At 46.5% G+C, this 21,539-nt stretch overlaps 1 protein-coding gene across 2 annotated transcripts; it reads right to left on the bottom strand.

Moving 5' to 3' along the window:
* Positions 1-224: 224 nt before the first annotated feature.
* Rfx5 (regulatory factor X5) lies at positions 225-7,754 on the bottom strand. Of its 2 annotated transcripts, NM_001107694.1 has the most exons (11): positions 7,663-7,743; positions 7,126-7,152; positions 6,766-6,897; positions 6,527-6,560; positions 6,102-6,184; positions 5,368-5,487; positions 5,155-5,274; positions 4,962-5,043; positions 4,463-4,664; positions 3,773-3,876; positions 228-3,417 (listed from the first exon to the last, which is right to left on the bottom strand). In NM_001107694.1, exons 3-11 carry the CDS (start codon positions 6,876-6,878, stop codon positions 2,230-2,232), a joined length of 2,046 nt encoding a protein of 681 aa, NP_001101164.1. In that variant the 5' UTR covers positions 6,879-6,897; positions 7,126-7,152; positions 7,663-7,743; the 3' UTR covers positions 228-2,229. The 2 variants fall into 2 exon arrangements, with proteins under 2 accessions (NP_001406428.1, NP_001101164.1); NM_001419499.1 differs by lacking the exon at positions 7,126-7,152 and having other exon boundaries at positions 225-3,417; positions 7,663-7,754.
* Positions 7,755-21,539: the final 13,785 nt, after the last annotated feature.

Below are 21,539 nucleotides of genomic sequence, written 5' to 3'. Positions count from 1 at the left end.
GCCCAAGTAGTATATACAGTTATTAAATAACTTGAACCAGTATTTAAAACTATGCCTACAAAGAACACAGTGGTGCACACCTTTAATCCCACCACTTGGGAGGCAGAGGCAGCCTGGTCTACATATCGAGTTCCAGGACAGTAGAGCCTGGTAGACCTTAGCTTCAGAACAAAACAAAACAAAATTAAGAAACATTATGCCCACAAAGAAACATAAGGCTCGGATGGCTTTATAGGTGAGTTTTTATCAAACATTCAAGAACAGTTCATTTCTATGTGATGTAAACTCTTCCATAAAGTAAGACAAGAGGCAACAGTCCCCCGCTCAGAGGTACGCAGACCAAAAGGACCATTCAGGACCATCTTAGAAACCTCTTTAGAAATCTTACTAAAAACAAAGGCACTCATATACAAGAATGTTCATAGCAGCATTGTGTATAAGAACAGAAACCTGCAAACAGCCCAAATGTTATTCAGCAGGTGAGTGGCTACCTAAGTTGTTTTGTCTGCTTGGTGGAGTATTATACAGATGGAAATGAACAAGTTATAGCAATCACAACGTAGAGGAGTCTTACAAACAATGGTTAAGTGCAAAAAAGCAAACCTCAAGGAACAGAGTACAACATTTTTGTAAAGCTAAAAGTACAAGCAATACAAAATAATACATTCTTAAAGAATATATACACACATGGCCAATATATATAAACAAGTGATTAATGAGCATAAAATTAAAGACAGTGGCTACCTCTAGGAAGAGGCTGGGCAAGGGGACAAAAATCTAATAGTATTTTTAATGTATAAATTGGATGATGGGTCATAGGTACGCATTGCATTTCATAATTTATAGTACATACTTCTTTATAGATATCAAATATTTTTTAAAAAATCTGCTCTCATGGAAATAAATGGACAAATGGGTGATATCTCCCTGAAAGAAAATCTATTTCTTGGGACTAAAACCAAGACTCCCTGACACGAAGCTATCCATCCTGTGGGGAGGACAGGGTAGGTCCTCGAATGACATAGGCTGGTTTCTGCTGTTCCCAAGGATACTTCTGGGGCATCTGCATCCTTCCTGTTGGTGCTCCCTGACTTGCAGCATCAGCGTCACCTCCTCTGCTAGTCCAGCCTAACCCACAGTCCTGGCTAGGTCCTGACACACGTATGACAAGAGCATGACATCTGATGGATGTAGAATGAATGTAAGGAAATGACGGGGTAGGGTGGGGTGATCATGTCCTCTGAGAAGGTGGCACTAGATTGGGAGGTAGGAAACAGGGCTTCAGAGAAAATAAGATTCAGACCCTAAAAGGAGCTTGTTCTAGGAGACAGAGGTCCTGTAAGAATTAAGAGACTAAAGAGAATGGCTTCCTTCTCTGTCCTTCCCAGACCACAGTGAGATAAGAAGTTACAGCTGTACTGAGGGAGAGGCAAGGTTCAGGGGAAAGGCAGAAGTCCAGCTCACCCCAGCTCAGCAAGCTAACGCACACCGAGTAGTTGGTCGCTGCTCCCCAGCACCTCCTCCGTCCTCCACCCAAGTCTCCATCTGGGGAACCTGGGATTGTGAGAAGGCTGACTGCACCCTTTTCCTAAAGGTGGTCCATGTCTAGAGACACACTGCATAAACATCTTCCTGGCCACACTAGTCGGTCAAGAGTGGACCTGACCTAGGCTGGTTAAACATGGTAAATCTTTGGGCTTTTGCTAGGATTTCTGGCACAATGATACCCTTTCTTTCTGCTTAGATACAATGGTCAAACGGAAGCCTAGGAGTGTTGGCAGCTGTGAAGTGGTCCAAACTAAGGGTGATTTTACATTATGTGAAGCAGAAGAACAGAGTATGCAATCAGATCAAGCCTCACCTGGAGCCAGGACTGCCTCTGGACTCTGCAACGTCATCAGCTGATAAACTGCTTTTATCTTTAGTGAGTTTTAAGTTCCCTATGATTAGAAGCCAGAATATCCCTAAGCTACATTCATACTTACCCCATCCCCCCAGGAGAGCATAGGGATATAGGTGGGAAGTCATTACAGATTTACTGTTTGTATTAAAGCCACAGTACAGAGCTAGAAAGGCCTGAAGCAGCCACGAGGCACGATGCAAGCCAGGCCAGTGGGCTCCCTGGGGAAAGACTAGCTGGGTGAGAGGCGGGCGCAGTGAAGGGCCTCTACCAGGCAGGCAGGCAGAGCTCACATGAACATGGCCACGCTTCCCTGACAGACCTGTCTATCATGGGGGTGTTGCTTTGGGGTCTTTATGCTCATGGGTTAGGGAACTTTGAAGTACACGGCCCTTTAACCCTTTGTTGCCCTGTGTTGCAGCATCAGCCTCTCCCTTTACCAACTGAAGAGCCTCCTTTTGAATTCTGCCCTTGATAACACTCACTTTTGAGGTGACAGGAGGAATTTTATCTTCTGCTTCTTTGGCTTCCTGGGAACTCAAGCTCTTTTCTCCTTTGGAAACAGCACCATCTTCCTGACCTTGAGCAAGCACTGTTTCCCGCTGAGCTTCACCCACTGCCCCTGGTCTTTCTGGTCTCCCAACTAAGTTGTTTTCTCGTTTTGAGCCCCATGTTTCCCAGAGTAACCTTGGGGATCGGGGGGAGTTCACAGCAGCCGCAGACTTCTCAGGAGTGGCGTTTCTCTCCCCACTCCCCCCTGTTTTTTTTCGAGGGCGTCCCCGCTTCCTTTTCGCTTCACTTACTGTATCCTCTGTTTCGTGCTTCATTTCTTTAACTGGTGGGTCCTGCCCACTGGCTTCACTCAGAGGCACTTCAGCTGTCCTTTTAACACCCTTGTCATGCGGTCTTGGGTCACCACTTATGCCTACCTCCCTGCTCTCTGTACCTCGAGGCAGAATGGGTGCTCTAGGTGGAACTCGCCCAGGCCCAAGCCCTAGCCCAGCCCCAAGCCCAGGCCCAGGCCCGACCCCAGCCCTAAGCCCAGGCCTTTGCCCAGGCCCAGCTCCAAGCCCAGGCCCTGGCCCGACCCCAGCCCCAAGCCCAGGCCCAAGCCCAGGCCCCGCTCCAAGCCCAGGTCCTGGTCCAGGCCCAGGCCCAGCCCCAAGCCCAGGCCCTGACCCTGACCCAGGCCCTGGCCCAAACCTAGGCCCAAGGCCAGGCCCAGGCCCAGGCCCTGACAGAGTAGGAACAGGTGGTAAGATCATGTTAATGATGGGTACAGCAGCCTGGGGTCCTCCTACCCTGGTCGGCAGAGGCAGCGTGGCTACTTTCAGAGTGCCTGAAATGGGTGTGATAAGTGATCGTGGTGCTCTTGGAAGGAGCACAGGCAGTCGAGCCACAAGGGCATTAACTTGTGGCTTACTGGCTGCTGGAACTGAGCTGTCAATTACACTCTTCTTCCGTTCTGAACGCCCTGGAGAGTCAGTCCCAGCTCGGGCTTCTAGCTCTTTAGGAGGCTAAAATGCAAACAGAGCTATAGTAAGTTATAAAGACTGTAAGTTCAGAGGCTGGAGAGATGGCTTGGGTTAGAATTTGTTGTTCCTGCAGAGGTCAGCTCACAATAGTAACTCTCGTACCAGGGGATCTAAAGTCCTCTTCTCCCCTTGGACACCAGGTATACATGGTACAGGTACATGCATACAGGCAAAACATTCATCCACACAAAATAAATCTAAAAATAACTAATAAAATAAAAGACTGAAAAAAATAATAAAAGACTGAGCACCAGAAGAAAAGGAGAAGTGAAGATGTAGAAGGGTCCACTAAGACCTGAAGCCCTCAGCACAAAGCCAGCGGCACCAGCTGCCTTACCTGCGCTGGTCTCTCTGGTTTCTTAGGTCCTCCACCTTCCAGGTTCTCTACACCATTCTTGGACTTACATGATGACCGTTCTCGAGGGCCTCTTTCTTCCTCTTCTGCAGAGGGACCAGAAATGATAAGAAACTAAGGGTGAGGAGGGAACCAGGGAATGGAGAGTGAAGTGACTCTGACTGCCTAACTGCCAGTTAGACCAGCGGGGACTGCTTCACCAGGGGATGGATGGGCTGAGTTCAGTTGGTCACGTGCTTGTGACGTAAGCGTGACTTGAGTTCTATGTCCAGTACCGACATAAGAAACAGGCGTGGTGGTGTGCTCCCCTATAATCAGTCCCAGTACTGGGGAGGGAGGGGACAACAGGGAAATCCCTGGTGAACTGGCCTGCCATCCTAGTCTTGGGTCCCAGAGAGGATCCTGAGGAGTAACAGGAGTGGATGGCCCACCCACACAGAAAGGATCACCAAGGAGAAAGGGCATCCAAGGTGTGTCTGCCCATGTATTCTAGAAGCCTGGAGAGTGGAGCTGGAACCAGCATTCGGTGTTGGGAGGCTCAGGTGGGAGAACTGCTTGAACCCAGGAGTTGGAGTCCATCCTGAGCAACACAGGGAAACCCTGTGCACCCCTCCAAAAGTAAAACACAAAACCAAAGGCGGCTGCAGATGTGACGCGAGCAGGAGCACGCACCGGCAAGCCCCCCTGCCTTGAGAACGTGAGCATGTGCCGACCGGGCTGAGATGAGGTGCTGCTGCAGGAGGTACCGGGCCACCTGAACGATGGAACTGAAGGACCGCTTCAAGATCCGCTCCGCCCAGTCACAAGTCAGGGCGCAGGCCGCTTCCACCAGCTCATCCCTCGGCGCTGGGCTCACCTCTGGGCCCATTTCTGGCTGGATTGGGGAGAGACATGCTCAGTCAGATTATGAACTAAGGAACTTAACCTCTGGACTTCACTGCTGACTATAGCAGAGACCAGACCAACGACAGAAGTAGTCTGCAGTAACTCAAATTCTGAGTAGACTCAGAAACTCAAATTCTCTTCCTCCCACGTTCCCCCCACAGGGGAGGCAGAAAGTCCCTCAGAAGCAATGTATGAATGACTGATTTTTCTCAACCATTAAAGCAAGTCCTAAAGGCTCTGTCTGTTACCTGGGATAGAGAAGTATCATTGCAAGGTCATTACTTACACTCTCAGATCCCTTCAAGTCAAGCCCAGGCAATGGCGGCATAGATACCAAGGTCTTCCTTCGTATGCCACTGTAGCAATATCTAATCCAAGTTAAGGAGCAGCCAAAATTTAAGCCTCAAAGGCAAGTCAGGCTGTTTCTCTATGGTACCTTTCCTCCCCAGGTCCATTCCTAATCTCTCGGTCAAGGATACTTGGACTGGCCCCGACCACCAAGTCTCCGGGCCTTGATGTCAGGGAAGATCTCTCTGATGATTTTACCAAAGTTCGCTGTGCTGAGTGGGCGGCAACAGGCAAGGCTCTCGCAGTACTTTCTGAGTGGGCAGAAGGGAGAGCGACAAGACATTCAGAGAAGGCTACTGTGGATTCAGGGGTCACTGTAGCAAGGCACCACCTTCTTCACACACCGATAGGCATCATAGACGCTCTGCTTTGGCAGACAGGTGTCCATGTGCTCTTCCAGGTGGTTGCGGATCCACCTGTAGGCGTACATGTACTCCTCATTGCTCAGTATACTCGGCTCCGAGCTGTCAGACAAGCAAAGGGGACAAACGTTATGTCCATGATGCCAGACCAAATCAGTTTGTCCCAGATCCACCTTTCCCTGCTAAGTCAAGCCAAGGGCCTCACTTCTTGATAAAGGACATGAGCTATGTAACTCCTACTTCTTTTTTAACTTGTAAAAATAAGATATCAGGCTGGAGAGATGGCTCAGAGGTTAAGAGCACTGACTGCTCTTCCAGAGGTCCTGAGTTCAATTCCCAGCAACCACATGGTAGCTCACAACCATCCGTATTGAGATCTGATGCCCTCTTCTGGCCTGCAGGCATACATGCAGGCAGAAAGTTGTATGTTGTATACATAATAAATAAATATTTAAAAATAAGATAACTATTTGCGTATGAGTGTTATGCCTGCATATGTGCATGTGCCCAACATGTGCACTTGGAGTCCATCGAGATCAGAGAGTGAAGTCTGATTTCCTAAACCTGGACTTACGGATGGTTGTAAGCCACCATGTGGGTATTAGAGTGCTTACCCCGAGCCATCCCTCCAGACTCCCCACCTCCTGCTTTTTGACTCATTACAGTGAGACTCAAAATCAGAGCTTGTGAGCAGTAAAACACCACCACCAAAGTACCTCTTATCTCCAGTGCTGGGCCCTGAAGGAAGCTGCAGGTAGAGGTACAGCTTGTCGTTGTCTGAGAACTTCTGTACTTCTTGCTGAGGCACAGGGGAACAGAGGTAGGAGAAATGAAGCCACGAGTGGGCCCAGTGAATGCTCTTCCGATCTTGCCCATACCAGCTGACTCTATGTCAGCTCGTCAGAATGAAAAGGGACCTAAGAAATGACTTGAGGTTGGGTGCTCACTGTGCTGGCAACCTTAGGGGCTTGCCACAGAGAGAAAGGGAGAGAGGGGAGGGGACTGGGTCTGATTTCATCGCCTTCCACATAGGTCACAGATGGAGAAAGCATGATGCACACACGTGGACAGTACCGCCTCTCCCCCATGAACCTTTATTCTCTCCCATAACACCACCCGTATCCCTCCCCAACATGCTTACCAGAATCCCCTCTACTTTGTTCTGCACGGCCTTGCTGTGAAGAAGAAGAGAAAGCTGGAGGTCACAAGGTTTTCCCATCCCTTTGTCTGACTGCTAGAGTCAGGAAAAGGACCAAACAGCTACCACCACAGAGCTCAGCCTGCTCTGAAACACTTGCCTGAGGGAGGAGTGAGGGAGGAGTGAAGGGTAACAGGATCTGCAGCTGGGTCAGAACAGGGTTTGGAGAGACAATTACTTACGAAATGGTACCTCGGAGCCTCTGGAGAAGGGTGGTAGGTTCCCCAGCCTCAGCACCACCTTGGGGCCTTGCCCCAGTCTTGGGGCTCTTAGCATCAGGGTTATCTTCTGCCATCCCAGCATGAGGACTACCGCTGAGAGAGAAGGATAGATATGAGGGTTTAACTCCCACCAAGCTTCCTTTCTCCTAGAGACCTCAAGGCAGTCGTCCTGTCTCTACCCAGAAATACAAACAGAAGCAAAGCTTCCCCCAGTGGTTTTCCTCACCACTTGCCTTCTCTAAAATTAGAATTATTCCGTTACTTTATCAGGTCCTTGTATACCCAAAGAGACCTCTGACATCTCCATTCTGTATGCCCCACCTTTTGAAGTCTCCCAAATCTAGAAAACTGTTATGGGAAAGGATGGGGTGGAGAAATCCATGTTAAAAGAAATCTTACAATTTCTCCCAGTGCTGCAACACCGCCCCCACCCCCCCAAAAAAAAAAAAAAAACAAAACACCTATAACGACAAGCCAAAGTTCTCTGATCCTCTAAGAGACTCCTCGCCATTGATTTTGCCTGGAAGGTCGGAAGGGATACAAACATACTCGGCCTTTCCAGGTTTGAAAAAAACTGGGCCCAAGTTCTCATTACTGAGTCTCGCCACGGCTTCCCCCGCTGCCCCCCTCGCCGTGGCGCGGACCCTACGTCATCCCACGACATCCCACCCCGAGGCGTCCCCACTCCCCTCGGGCCCCTCCACCCCATCCCCAGGTGCTGGCCCGCCGGGGCTCGGTCTCCGAACTCCGGGGACTGGGCGCAGGAAACCCTGCGGGGAACAGGGTCCCAGATTCGGGCACGTGCGCAGGGGCATGGAGTTGGTCCTGCTGGCTCCCGAGTCCTGTTGCCCCTCCTACCTCGGAACCGTCGCCTTCCAGCACGGACATTAGATAGGTAAGAGAGAAAGAGAAACTACCCCGTGGCTACCGCAGATCCAGCCCAGCCCCACGGTGCCGGGCCGGCGGGCTCGTGCGTTGCTTTTATTTTTCCTTTTTCTGAATGGTTGTGCCAGCCGCGATCTGCCTGGATACACGCACGACCTGCTCTGTGATTGGCCGTTGCTGCCTCCAAGACGAAGGCAGTGAAAGTCTGCCTGGTAACAGAATCTGATTGGTCGAGAGGGGAGGGAAAATCCAAAGTTAGTCTTATTTGAGTCAAGAGGGGGAAGTCCAGGTTAGGTTTCGGTTAAAACTGGGGTCGGTTAGGTCTGCGGGTCCGGAGAGGGTTCTGTTCTTAAAGGGACCGCAGGATGAAAGCCCAAGCGCTCGGCTGCCTCTGGAGCATCTGGTCTTTTGCCCTCTGATCCTGGGCGTTGGAAGATCAGTGAGAAGACGGATAAGAGACCGACCACTGGCTTTACTCGGGGGAAAAGACCTCCGTAGATGCCGTCTGGGGTCCAAGAACCACAGCAGGAGTTGCAGGGTAGGAAAGTGGTTGGCTAGTTGTAGCTGGGGAATAAGGTGAGTTTAAAATGTCAGAAGGTTGATAAAAATCACCATTATTGGGGGGATCGATAAGGACGTGGAGAGCAAGAATCTATAAAAACAAGTTACTTTGGTTGTGAGAACCACATTTTTTTAGGTTTCAGGAACTCTTGTTGTTCAACCAAAATGCTTTACAAAATGGAATGGCCATAGCTACCATGTTTTATTGTTGCCTTTGATTATCAGAGCTGTCCGAAAGAATCAGTGGGTGATATTTTTAAATTTTTGCAAGAAAATGATGTCTAGTGATGACAACTCCTTATAAAGTCCTGTGACTTTTTTTTTAATAAGACAGGTTGAACCGTTCCATCCTTGCCTCTTTGCTTACCCATCCCCTGTGGCCAGCAACCTCCAGAATTGCAGGATTCCCTTCATTCCACAAAGAATCTTTAAATCCTTAGCAGCTGTACCACATTACGAGAAAATGGTTGTCTGTTGTTAGCCATTGTGTCACCATTTTATAAAGTGCCTCCATTTTAGTTAAGCCATGACAACTCCCCCAGAACCAAAGTTAATGCCAACTCATTTTCTAGATTCTTGCCTCTTCACCCACCTACCCCAGTAAACCACAAGAGATATTTATTGGTTGCCTGGTCCACCCACTACATGCCCTATCTCCCTAGCTACCCATAGCAACTGCTGACCATTGGCCACAAAAGGAAGTTGTACGGTCCTTCCACTTAAGACAATTGGTCCCACCCCCACTGAAGGTATTGTTCCAGAAGAAAGCCTGTCTGTTGAGCCAGTAGCCTTCCTCTCTGTATTTTCTGCTTGCCCACCTTTGCCTGTGCTTGTTCGCATTTCCGTTTCCTGTGTGTACTTCATCTCCTTCCTAGGGGGCATACTCCTGGAGTTCCGTGCTTGGTGAACATTGGAATTTTGGTTAACTCAAAATTTAGTACTGTGACAACTTTTCCCTTCAGGTGCTTAACCCTCTTTGTTGTTGTTGTTGTTGTTGTTTTAAGATTTATTTTATTTATTATATATAAGTACACTGTAGCTATCTTCAGAAACACCAGAAGGGGGCATCAGATCCCATTACAGATGGGTGTGAACCACCATGTGGTTGCTGGGATTTGAACTCAGGACCTCTGGAAGAGCAGTCAGTGCTCTTCTTTTTTCTTTTTCTTTTTTTTTTTTTTTTCGGAGCTGGGGACCGAACCCAGGGCCTTGCGCTTGCTAGGCAAGCGCTCTACCACTGAGCTAAATCCCCAACCCCGCAGTCAGTGCTCTTAACCGCTGAGCCATCTCTCCAGCCCTTAAGATTTGTTGAAATCGTGATGAAATGTGCACATGCAAAGTTTTGCATTTCTCTCAAGTGTTCATGGTCACCACAGCAGAGTCTCGTCACAGCAGAGATGTGGCACTCTGGTCATATTTCCAATCCTGAGCGAAGTGCTTTTGTAAAGGAAGAGGGAAAGATGGAGCTGCTTGTGATCTCTTCCCCACAGCCTTCTGAGACCCCCACTCCCTACTGTGGGAAGTGGAAATGAGTATCTTCTTTGGAAGAGTTAATGAGACCAAATAAGTTCTATCTTTAAAGGAATTGGTAAATATGCCATTGGAGAGACACCCTCCAGTCAGTATTTTCCTAAGACTGAGGTAGTGTGCTTGAGGTTGCCCTCTGAGTTAAAGGTCGAGTCATTTCCTGTGCTAAAAATTACTAATACTGTGCTGCTGTAGGGCACCCAACCAACTGAGACCACGAGGCAGGCTCCTGACCACTTAGAACAAGTCAGTTGTATGTTGGACGGTGTTTTGCTAGGGTAAACATGGGAAGGAGTGTTTTTCTAAAGTGGACACAGGTGAAAGACTAGGTAAACTTGTCAAGGAATGTTTCACTGAAGCAGACACAGGAGAGAGGATGTTCTGCTAAAGCAAGCACGTGAAAGGACACATAATGAAGGATTCTTTGCTAACAACATGCACTGCACGTATTGTCCGCCTTACATTCTGTATTTGGGTTCCATTTGAACTCTGAGGACTCAGGCTGATTGGATGCCTGTGCTGAGGTACAGCACGTGGAGGACACGTGGTGTTTGGAGGGTATACATAGGACTCCACGGAGTGATGGAGACAGAGCTTGGCTTGCTGGTACAGCTAGCTGTGCCATGCTTGTGGGTCTCCGGTCTTCGCTGATCTTCACTGCCCTGAGAGAGGCACAGCCAAGAACTTCTGGTGTTCCTCCTGGTCCCTCCTGCTGACTCAAGCTGAGGCTGAGGCCTGGCTGTCTCTGCTAGGTCGAGTCACCCAACTCTACCGAACTGGACTGCTGTGTATCCATGAGGTGTTTGCCAGTGGATGGAGCTGCTGCTGCCTGCCGACCTGTGAACTGAATGCTGATTTCCAGACACCACAGACGGGAGTTGCTCCAAAGAACCCTTCTAAACAGGTCCACTTCTCCCGTATCCTTTCTTTTTCACTACCTCTGGTGGATGATAGGCTAAAAGGACGTTAAAGTGTTTAAGAACCATCATTAAAAATAGGATTTGAAACTTTTACAACTGTGATTTTTGTCCTTTCTTTTTAAATGCATGGTTTCACTCCAGTCAAGTTTGACTTTATAGTCACATGTACCCCATGTTTATCCTGAACTCATTGCAATCCTCCTGCCTTAGTCTTCTGGGTGTTGGGTTTATAGGTATGAGTCCCTATGCTGGAGAACTGACTAGAATTCTAGTCTGCCAAAGCTGGGCAGACCTCAGGATTAATGTGACTTCTTCAGAGAACTGGAGCTCACACATCTTCATGGTGTTTTTATTTAATTGTATTTTCTATTCAACTACACTGTCGCTGTCTTCAGACACACCAGAAGAGGGCATCAGATCCCATCACAGATGGTTGTGAGCCACCATATAGTTGCTGGGATTTGAACTCAGAGCAGTCAGTGCTCTTAACCACTGAGCCATCTCTCCAGCCCTTAATTGTATTTTCTAATCTTAGGAACTTTATTATTTAAAAAACTTGCGGGTTGGGGATTTAGCTCAGTGGTAGAGCACTTGCCTAGCAACCGCAAGGCCCTGAGTTCGGTCCCCAGCTCCGGAAAAAAAAAAAAAGAAAAAAGAAAAAACTTGCAAATAAACAAAACCACCATGGACTAAATTATTCAGCACAGAGGCTGTGAAGATTCACATTAATTTTATTTGATTGATTTTTGATTCTTGAGACAGGGTTTCTCTTTGTAGCCCTGTCTGTCTTGGAACTCACTCTAGACTAGGTTGATGAACTCACAGAGGTCTGCCTGCCTCTGCCTCCCAAGTGTTGGGATTAAAGGTGTGAGCCACCACCGCTCTTTGAGTATCATATATATTTTATGCACTTATCCACCACTCAAAGCAAAATCCATGATAGAATTGGAACTAGAAAATCAGTGATCTTTGTACCTTCTTCTATTTTTTTTTCTTTTTTTTTTTCCCCCCACCCCCTGTACCTTCTTCTAACTTGTGACCGTTACCTGCCTTCAGTCTCATCCCCTGATATTCAGCCTCCCCCCCCTTTTTCATATCCTAGTGAATGTATATTCCCTTACATTTATATATTTATCATCAGCCAGGCTCTGGATATGAGAGAGAACTTGTAGATCTTTTTCTTTCTAAGATTGTGACCTGACCTTGAGTCTTGAGTCTGAGTCCATTTTCCTGAAGTTTTAAACTTCCTTTTTTCTTTAAAACCAAGTGTTTGTCAGATATTAAGTGAGGGCGTTTTGCCGTCTTATTTATAGGTTCTCTATTCTATTCCGTTGCTCTACTGTCTGTTTCTTGCCCGGACCAGACTGTCTTTGTCACTGCAGCTCTGGTATAATTTGAGGTTGGGTATCGAGATGCCTCCAGGGGTGTTGTACTCCCTGGGACGGTATTCTATTTGTGGTCTTCTTATTTCCATATGATTTCTTGTATTTTTTCAAATCATGAAATATGACATGGGAATTTTGATGGGTATTACATTCATTCTGTTCCTTTAATTTTGCAATATAGATTTTTTCATAATATTAATTCTGTCTATTCAGGACTATGAAATGTTTCCCCATTATTTAATTAAATCTGTGATTTCCTTTTTCAGTATCTTTAAGTTTTCATTGTAGAGGCCTTTCACTCTTTAGTTTAAATATATTCCTAAATACTTAATTTCGGGGTGGAGTTGTTTTGAGTGGGATATTTTTCCTAATTTCTTTCTCTAACAGTAGACTGTTAGTACGAATCAGTGCTACTCACAGAGACAGATGAAATGAAAACATCAGAATCTCAGGGTTACAGCTCTAAGAGGAAAGCTTATAGTAATAAATCCTCATATTAAAAAATTTGAGAGATATTGCAGGGCATGGTGGCACACACCTCTAATCCCAGCATTAGGGCAGCAGAGGCAGGCAGATTTCTGAGTTTGAGGCAGCCTGCTCTATGAAGCAAGTTGAAGGATAGCCTGGGCTACACAGAGAAATCCTGTTTTGTTTTTTAATCTAATGATGCACCCTCAAGGCTCTCAGAAAAAGAAGCAGAGAAACCTAAACATAGAAGACAGCAAGAAATAATGTAGATTATGGAAGAAAGTAATGAATTTCTGATTAAAAAGACAGTATACAGGGGACTGGAGCTATGGCTGCTCTTGCAGGAGTCCTGAGTTCTATTCCTAACAAGGGCATGGTGGCTCACAACCATCTGTAATGGGATCTGATGCCCTCTTCTGGCATGCAGGTGTAATGCAGATAGAGCACTCACAAAATAAACCTTTTTTTTTAAAAGACATTATACAAAATCAAAGAGTATTTTTAAAGCTAGTAAGATAAATTTTAGCTAATCCAACAAGAAGAAAAAACATAATTAATAAAGTTAAGAGGTCAAAGGGTGTCACGACAATGGACTCCAATGAAATTCAGAACATCATTAGAAATTACTGTGAAAGATTAAACTCTGAAAAGCTGCATAACTCAGAAGAAATACCAGATGTTCTCAGCTCATACTATCTACTAAGATTAAGCTGTACAATAAAATTAACATATCCTACAAACAATGAGATGGAAGCTGAGTTTAAAAGCCTTTTCTTTAAAAGTGGTGGCACCTGCCTCTCCAGCACTCCCGAGGCACAGGCAGGCAGACCTCTGAGTTCAAGGCCAGCCTAGTCTATGTAGTGAGTTCCAGGACAGCCAAGGCTACACAAAGAAACCCTAGGTAAAAAAACAAAATCCAATACAACAACAACAACAACAAGCCTTTCTACAAGAAAAGCCCAGGGAGGACAGAGCCACTGTAAGTTTTATCAGGCTTTCCTCACACCAGTTCCTTCCTTGTCCATGAGATAGAAGGATAGAGGCGAAAGCAGGGAGGTGTGATGGTGGACGCCTCTAGTCCTGGCACTCAGGAGCCAAAAGCAAGTAGAACTCTGTGAGTTTGAGGTCCAGCCTGGTCTACAGAGTGAGTTCCAGGACAGCCAGAGCTTCATAGAGAGACCCTGTCTGAAAAGCCAAACAAACATACAAAGTGAAGGAACACTACTAACTTCATTCTGTGAAGTCAGTGTGGGCTTGTTAAAAACCAGGGAAAGACACTGCAAAATAGAGACTTCACAGTGTTCTTAAACTCGCGTTTCCACCCTGCCTTTTTCCAGAGCTGATTGAAATCTAGAGGTTCGAGGAGATTTTAGGTGGGATTGTGCATTTTCTATTGCATCTAGATGTTGGGATGCATATATGTTCTGGTTATCCTTTTATTATTCAAAAATGTTATTCCTTTATTTGGAGATAAGAGTCTTATGTAGCCCTAGTTAACCCAGGGCTCTGCCTTCTCCTGATCTGCCTGTCTGCATCACCCAAGTGTGGGGGCACAGTCATACACCACCATGAATGGCATAAGCACAGGCCCTTCTCTCTTAAAACAGTGTGTATAGTGACAAGTTTTGAGAACTCTGGAGTGTTGGTTTCTTTAAAAACACAGATCTATTATAAGAATGTGTTTTGTTTTAAATCCCAGGTGCAGGGATATAGGGCTGCTTCGGACTGTCTATATAGCAGCTGTCTATGCTTTGCCTCGTGCTCTACGAGAGGTGTAGTTATCCCAGCTGAAGAGAGTTTCGGCAATTGTGTGACGTTTGGGATTCTGGGAACTTTTCAGAGGGCCTATTAATTCTAGAGCCCAGATAGTAGGTAGGGTTAGTGTAGTTTGTTGTCATGGTCAAAGAAGAAAGAAAAGGAATGAAATTAGATTCAGGGATATTCTCTCTCTCTCCCTTACTTCCTTTTTTCTCTCCTAGCTAGTGATAGGGGATGAAATGGGGTGGCGATAAAGGGTGGGAAAAATAAAAACCCACAAATAGTAGCAAAGACCAGCTACGTGTGTGTGTGTGTGTGTGTGTGTGTGTGTGTTTTCATTCAAAGTAATTCCCTTGGGCAGGTAAGCTGACTTGATTAAAGAATTGTTGCCAAGACTAAGTTCCAAACCCAGGGCCCATGGGGTAGATGGAGATACGTGTACACACACACACACACACACACATACACACACACACACACATACACACATACACACACACACACACACACACACACACACACTGTTCTGGTTGTCTTTTGTCTGCTTGACACAAGCAGGAGTTACCTGGGAAGAGGGGCTTCAGTTGAGGAATGACCTCTATTAGATTGGCCTTTGGGCTTGTCTGCAGGATAATTTCTTCTTCTTTTTTAGATTTAATTATTATTTTATATATATGAGTACACTACAGCTGTCTTCAGACACACCAGAAGAGGGCATCAGATCCCATTACAGGTGATTGTGAGCCACCGTGTGGTTGCTGAGAATTGAACTCAGGACCTCTGGAAGAGCAGTCAGTGCTCTAACTGCTGAGCCATCTCTCCAGCCCTGGGATAGTTTCTTGATTTGATGATTGATGTGAGAGTACCTAGCTCTCTGTGGGTGGTGCCACCCCCCCCCCCCCCCCGGAGGTAGCCTTGGTTTTGTAAGAAGCAAGCTAAGCAAGCCATGGAGAACAAGCCAGTAAGCAACTCTTTTCAATGGTTCCTAACTCTTATCCTACTTTGAGTTTCTGTCCAGACTTCCCTCAGTGATCATCTCTGACCTGGCATGTAAACCAAAGAAAGCCTTTTCCCACTCAAGCTGCTTTTGGTCATGGTATCTGTCACTAGGTTACACACACACACACACACACACACACACACTCACACACTCTCACATGCATACTCACACATGTGCGCACACACACACTCACTCTCACATACACATACACAATATGGTGGGGTAGGTAATAAGACTATAGGTTGTTTTAGAAGTAATTCCCTTGGGGTTGGGGATTTAGCTCAGTGGTAGAGCGCTTGCCTAGCAAGTGCAAAGCCCTGGGTTCAGTCCCCAGCTCCGAAAAAAAGAAAAAAGAAAAAAAAAAGAAGTAATTCCCTTGAAAGTTGTGCTTATCAAGAGTTCATTTCTCTCTCTCTCTCTCTTTTTTTTTTTTTTTTGGTTCTTTTTTTTCCGGAGCTGGGGACCAAACCCAGGGCCTTGCGCTTCCTAGGTAAGCGCTCTACCACTGAGCTAAATCCCCAGCCCCTGAGTTCATTTCTCTTTATTGTGAGTAGTATCCCATGGTATGGATACAACACAGCTTGTGAGCTTAGCCATCTCCTTGCTTTTGGTGAATCTGATGGATGACATTTGGGTTTCTCAATGGCTCTCCTGGAATAAATGCACAAAGGGCAGCTGCTCATATAAAAAAATCACATTTAATCTTATAAAGATCTGCCATGCCATTTGTAAGAATGGTAGTTCTTGGGGCTGGGGAGGTGGCTCAGTGGTTAAAGTGATCATTACACAAGCATGAAGGCATGAGTTCAGATTCCAGCATGAGCACCCACCTGCAATTCCAGCCTTGAAAAGTGGAGATGGGATTCCTGGAGTAACTTTGATAGCAAGGTTAGCTGTATCAGTAAGCTCTGTGTTGAACTGGAGATCCTGGAAGAGTTGGGGGAGGATTTGTGACATCAGCCTTGGACCTCTATAGGTATGTGTACACAAGTGCACAAACACACTCTCACACATGCGGACACACATCCTGTCCTCTTTCTCTCCCCATCTCTCTCTCTCTCTCTCTCTCTCTCTCTCTCTCTCTCACACACACACACACACACACACACACACACACACACACACACACACACACTTGCCTAAGCGGGGAACAATGGGGGAACAATGCGCTGTTTTTGTTTTTTGAGACAAAGTCTCTGGAGCCCTGGCTATCCTGGAACTAGATATGCAGACCAGGCTCTTCTCAAACTCACTGAGCTCTGCCTACCTCTGCCTTCCAAGGCCTGGAATTAAAAGCATAAAGGCTGCACCTGGATGGGAAGCACATATACTGAGTTTTGAACCTAGGGCCTTCATGCACACGGCCCATGGAGCAGATGGTCTACCACAGTGGACATACACTGTAGTCTACACAGAGCAGACACTTTGTCACATAAGCAGCTTAAAAAGTGTGGGGAAATGTTCCCTTTTACGTTCTAACCAGCCATGAGTGACCTAGTTTCTCTATATTCTTACCAGTTTGTTTCCTCCTCTCCCTCTTCCTCCCCTTCCCCTCTTCCTCCTCCTCCTCCTCCTCCTCCTCCTCCTCCTCCTCCTCCTCCTCCTCCTCTTCCTCCTCTTCCTCCTCACTTTGGTGCAGAAATTGAAGCTGTCCTGTGGTCTTTTATACACTCCATCACTGAGATATTGTCATGGATTTTGAGACCACCGGGAAAAGACCATCAGACTCAATTCGGAATAGAATTTGCCAGATTTATTAAAGCTGCTAGCAGGGTTGCAGTCTCCAGTTCAGAGATGTGCTGGCCAGAGCAGGGTAAGGAGAAAACCTTTTGAAGGAGAAAACCACAATTACTTCATTTCTGAAGAATGACAGTTATGTGAGGAACTGCCTCTCCCCTGCACAGAGAGATAAGTGAGTTTACAGAAAACAGAGCAAGCAGTTAATCATTTTACAGCAGTTACACAATTCTGAGGAGGGACAAGGATTCAGGGAATTTATCTTTTAGGAATTTAGAATGTGTGCCTAGCACAAAATGGAGTTTTCCTTAGCCATCACAACATACCTCTAGTTTTATTATTGTTTTTTAGTTAAGCTATTCTAATAAGTGTGTAGTGATAGCACATTGTGAGGTGTGTATTATTATTATTATTATTATTCAGCAGCAGCAGTATGCAGTCCAGGCTACCTGCAGCTCACAGAATTCCTGCATCAGCGTCCCAAGTGCTGGGAATAACAGGTGTGTGCCATGAACCCTGGCTTGATTTTCTACAGCTGAGTTGTAAATTTTCAGTTTTCTGTGCATTTTATTTAGATGCATGTCTTTTTTCAAATATTTCATAGATACTTGAAATGTAACCCCAACTGTCTTAAGTAGTTTCCTTCCTTTCTGCTGTGACTGGTGCTCAGGGTTTGTCCTGTTGAATGGGACACACACAGTATAATGAGTTGCTTTGATTGCCGGTGGCATAACTGGATTAAGCCACCTCTGTCCCATCAGCTATACCCACTTTGGGTGCGTCTGTGGAGGAGCTTCCCGAGGGAGTAACCGGGGGATGTCTTCTGCATCGTCTGATCTAGTGGGCAGAATGAAAAGGGCAAGTGAAGCCATCTGAGTGTTGCCTTTGCCCTTTCTCTGTTTCTAAATCTGCTGAGGTAGGAGCAGCCAGCCTCCCCTCCCCATGTCTTCTCACTGTGAGGGCTGCATGCCTGATGCACTAATCCAGGGTAAAACAAACCAGTCCGGAGTTGTTTCTTGTCAGGTATTTCATTATTCAACAGGTAAAGTAACTAACACAGAAACCTGGGCTGGGAGTGGGGTCTCTACTGTGCCTCCTGACCTTGTGGTATGCAGACGTGTATGGCGTATTTAGAACTGTTTTGTGGAGGAACGTACAAGAATTTGGAGCTGCAAGCTAGGAAGCCCTGGAATGCTGTAAGCAGGGGTCAGTGGTGTGTGTGTGCAGTGGTGGGTCAGTGGACTGGAATGCCGGAAAAATGCAGGCAGTCAAGACTGTGCTCATGAGATTTTGGAGGGGAATAAAGAGTGTTGGAAGTAGGTCGGAAGCCATTCATATTTTTCTCTGGCATAGGATCTGACTGTGTTTGGCCCATGTCCCAAAAATCTGAGGCTGGATTCAAACGTAATAGAATGAAATGTTTGATGAAGGAAATTTCAAAACAGCATACTATTGGTCTGTAGCATGGCTACTACTCAGTGCTCTTACCGTATGTATGCATGGGGTGAGGAGAGTACAGCAGAAAGATGTGGGAAATGTTCACATACAAGTTGGCAAGGAAAGAAGGGGGGCCAGTGTAAAACTGAAGACAAAGGTTTTGGACAAAGCAGGCCTTGCCTAGGAGATTAGAGTAATTAAAAAGAAACCTTGTCCTCTGCACAAAGGTTTAAAGGTAAGGAAGGCTCCGCCCATGAAGGTTCCAGTGTGTGAACATGCAAACTCACTTCAAAAGACGGTGCCTTAACTGACTGTGGTGCAGTGGAACACCTTCCCAGGTTCCCCTGCCTCAGCAGCCGGAGGCCAGTGAAGCTGTGGTAATTACAGCCAGGCCATGTCTTGAGCTGCCAGCGTTGCTGGTAGACCTTGATGCTGTTGTCCATGTGCTGTTGTTCTTTCAAGCATTGAAATGCAAGACTTGAGGGCTACTGAGGCTTGCACCAAGGTTTGAGAAAGCGGCTCAGGTCCAGCAATGTGTGGCAGGTTAGGTGGATTCCCTGTAAGGCCCTGATGGCCCTGAGAGGCCATCGCATGAGGTGGTGAACTGGGCTAGTGACCATGGCTCAGAGGGCAAAAGCAGCATGCAGTCCTGACAAGTTGAGTTTGGTCCCCAGAACCCCATACAGAAGGAGAGGACTAACTTTTAAAAGTTGTCCTCTGACCTCCATGCATGTATACTTGATATGCACACATGATATATACAAACAATAATTTAAAACATCAAAATCATCTTGTGGACGCCATGACAATGGCTAAGGCAATGGAGCCTGTAGTGGTCCTACTAGGGATGGCCCCAGAGGCTCTTACATTTGAATGCTTGGTCATTAGGGGGTGGTGTTACCTAACAGGGATTAGGTGTGGACTTGTTGGAGTCACTGGAGGTGGGCTTTAAGGTTTCAAATCTCAAGGCAGGCCCAGTGTCTCTCTCTTTGTGGGTTCTAAACTATCATGTCTGCCTGGGTGCTGCCATGTTCCCCACCATGATGATAACGGAGCACACCTCTGAACTGTACGCCAGACTCCATTAAATGCTTTCTTCTGTGAGAGTTGCTGTGGTCATGGTGTCTCTTCACAGCAACAGAACACTGACTAAGAAGTTGTTGGCAGGGAGCAGGGTACTGCTGTGACAGGCCTGCCAATGCTGCTTGTTGGCTGAATATGGACTCTGTGACTTTTGATTATGAAAGTAGTTGAGTGCTTTAAGTGGGGCTTAATGGGCACAGGTAGGACCAGGGGAAGGGTTAGGAGGCGTGGCCTCGTTGAAAGAGGTGTGTCCCTGGGTGTGGGCTTTGAGATTTCAAAAGCCCAGTAGCTCTCTCTGCCTTGTGCTTGTGGATCAGATGAGTTCTCTGAGCTACTGCTCCAGCACCAGGCCTGCCTGTCTGCTGCCACCCTGCCCTGATAATCACAGGCTCACCCTCTGTAACTGGAAGCCTCAATAAAGTCTTCCTTCTATAAAGTGTATTGGTTATGCTGTTTTCACAGCAGTGGAAAACTAAGGTTCCATAAATCAGGATTATTTTTTTTTTCTTTTCTTTTTTTCTGGAGCTGGGGACCAAACCCAGGGCCTTCCGCTTGCTAGGCAAGCGCTCTACCGCTGAGCTAAATCCCCAACCCCCAGTATTATTTTTAACAAGTTGGTTTCTCAGGGACTTGAGTTCCTAACAACGCTGAGACTCTGAGAGCTCTCTGATCTCAGGGGCGACAATGGCATCAAGGTCACTTTTTCTTGCCCAGTTTTTTCTATGTGTTCCCAGAGCAACAGCACCACCTATGGGTGTTGGCCATGCCTTCCATTTTCTTCCAGGGCTGAGGGGAGAACAATAAGCTCCAGATGAGTTGCCTGGTGCTCTCTGTTGCAAGATGTACAGACGTCCCTCCCTTGGGCTGAAATCATGGGATCTCTTTTCTTTGCTAATTTTTTGCTGTACTAGAGGTTAATTTCTTCGTTTAAATCCATGCTAATCTAACTTGGATGTCTGTTTGAGTTTCCACATTTATGTTTTTGGGATGTGTGGGTTCTCCAGGGACTACACCCAGGCAGGGATGGGCATGTTTCCTCATGGAACTGAGCTCGCCATACTCCAAAGGTAACCTCATGCTGTGTCACTATCTTGACTGGTGACATCAACAAAATGGCAATGGCTCTGTGACTTTACTGCTATTTTGTTCATGCTATGTGGTTTCCTGAACCAAGATGACAGCATCCCTAATACTCCCCAAACTTTCTGGTACACCTGAGCCCTCAGGAGAATACCACACACCATAGGATTCAGTCACACACCCCAATCCTCTTCTCTTTTTGGGTTTTCACCTTCCTAGATTAATAGGATCATGGAGACAGAAGGGCCAAAGGAGAGTCTAACATGGGCTCACAGCCTTGTAATAGGGTTGGTCCTTTTCTGTTTCACACTAAAGGGGTAATACCTGACTTCCATGATAGTTTTTAAAAATTTATTTTATGTGTATGTGTGTTTTGCCTACATATATGTCAGTGTACCACATATAAGCAAGTGCCTGAGGAGGCCAGAAGAGGGCATCAAATCCCCTGGTATTATACATGGCTGTGAGCCATCATTTGGGTGCTGGGAATTCAACTCAGGCCTCTGAAAAAGCAGCAAATGCTCTTTTTTTTTTTAAGAAGATTTATTCATTTATTATATATAAGTACACTGTAGCTGTCTTCAGACACACCAGAAGAGGGGATCAGATCTCTTTACAGATGGTTGTGAGCCACCATGTGGTTGCTGGGAATTGAACTCAGGACCTCTGGAAGAGCAGTCAGTGCTTTTTTTTTTTTTTTTTTTTTTTTTTTTTTGTTCTTTTTTTCGGAGCTGGGGACTGAACCCAGGACCTTGCGCTTCCTAGGCAAGCGCTCTACCACTGAGCTAAATCCCCAACCCCTGCAGTCAGTGCTCTTAACTGCTGAGCCATCTCTCTAGCCCCGCAGTAAATGCTCTTAACCACTGAGTCACCTATCCAGCCACCCCAGCCCTC

The sequence above is a fragment of the Rattus norvegicus genome, chromosome 2, assembly GCF_036323735.1.
Source record: "Rattus norvegicus strain BN/NHsdMcwi chromosome 2, GRCr8, whole genome shotgun sequence".
In the NCBI taxonomy this organism is placed as follows: domain Eukaryota; kingdom Metazoa; phylum Chordata; class Mammalia; order Rodentia; family Muridae; genus Rattus; species Rattus norvegicus.
This window is presented reverse-complemented; position numbering and strand designations above follow the sequence as displayed.

Excerpts from the sequence above, each read along its gene's own strand:
- Rfx5 (NM_001419499.1), bottom strand. The coding sequence starts at position 6,878 with ATGGCAGAAGATAACCCTGATGCTAAGAGCCCCAAGACTGGGGCAAGG. Across the intron at positions 5,488-6,101 it reads CCCAGCACTGGAGATAAGAG|CTCGGAGCCGAGTATACTGA; the intron begins GTACTTTGGTGG and ends CTTGTCTGACAG. Across the intron at positions 3,418-3,772 it reads AACCAGAGAGACCAGCGCAG|CCTCCTAAAGAGCTAGAAGC; the intron begins GTAAGGCAGCTG and ends TTTGCATTTTAG.